The sequence below is a fragment of the Penaeus monodon genome, chromosome 30 (assembly GCF_015228065.2).
Source record: "Penaeus monodon isolate SGIC_2016 chromosome 30, NSTDA_Pmon_1, whole genome shotgun sequence".
Taxonomy (NCBI): Eukaryota; Metazoa; Arthropoda; class Malacostraca; order Decapoda; family Penaeidae; genus Penaeus; species Penaeus monodon.
The window spans coordinates 4,555,550-4,556,076 of NC_051415.1; the positions used below are offsets into that span (position 1 = coordinate 4,555,550).

At 34.7% G+C, this 527-nt stretch overlaps 1 protein-coding gene across 1 annotated transcript in view; it reads left to right on the forward strand.

Moving 5' to 3' along the window:
- Positions 1 to 527, forward strand: part of LOC119592481 (RNA 3'-terminal phosphate cyclase-like) — a gene marked incomplete in the record, with an annotated part of 10,949 nt that overhangs the window by 3,018 nt on the left and 7,404 nt on the right. Inside the window, 1 exon segment of the mRNA XM_037941313.1 lies at positions 156 to 282. Within this exon segment, the coding sequence (XP_037797241.1) occupies positions 156 to 282 (127 nt within the window).

Below are 527 nucleotides of genomic sequence, written 5' to 3' on the forward strand. Positions count from 1 at the left end.
TGTAACCATTAATATTTACATTAAATGTAGGAAAAAGTTAGATATAATACAGACTATTGATCCCAGCTTGTATAGCTTACAATTTTAGGGCAAAGAATATATTTTTTAAGAGCGAAAAAGTCTTTATTTGTTACTTATTTGAGCAACGCCCTTAGGGTTACAGCTGGTGAGGGACACGAGCAATGGCCGCCTGGAAGGAGGGGAGATCGGGTCGATGGAGATCAGCTTTTACCCAGGTCATATTTCTGGCGGCAAATACGTAGCCGATACTCAGACTGCTGGGTAAGTTTTTGTTTGTATGTATATATATATTTTTTGTAATCTTTAGTAATGTGTGAATTATGATGCACTTTGTGGCACAGAGTGATAAAGAGTGTGTATGGATATTTAGAATAATCTAATGAAAATTGTTATTTCTTTTTATCATTTTAAATCAGTTTGGTTAATGCTAGCTATGATTTTAAGCAAAAGTTGGGAAATTTCTTATTCTGAGACAATGAAAACCATTTCTTTTGAGGAGGAGGAGG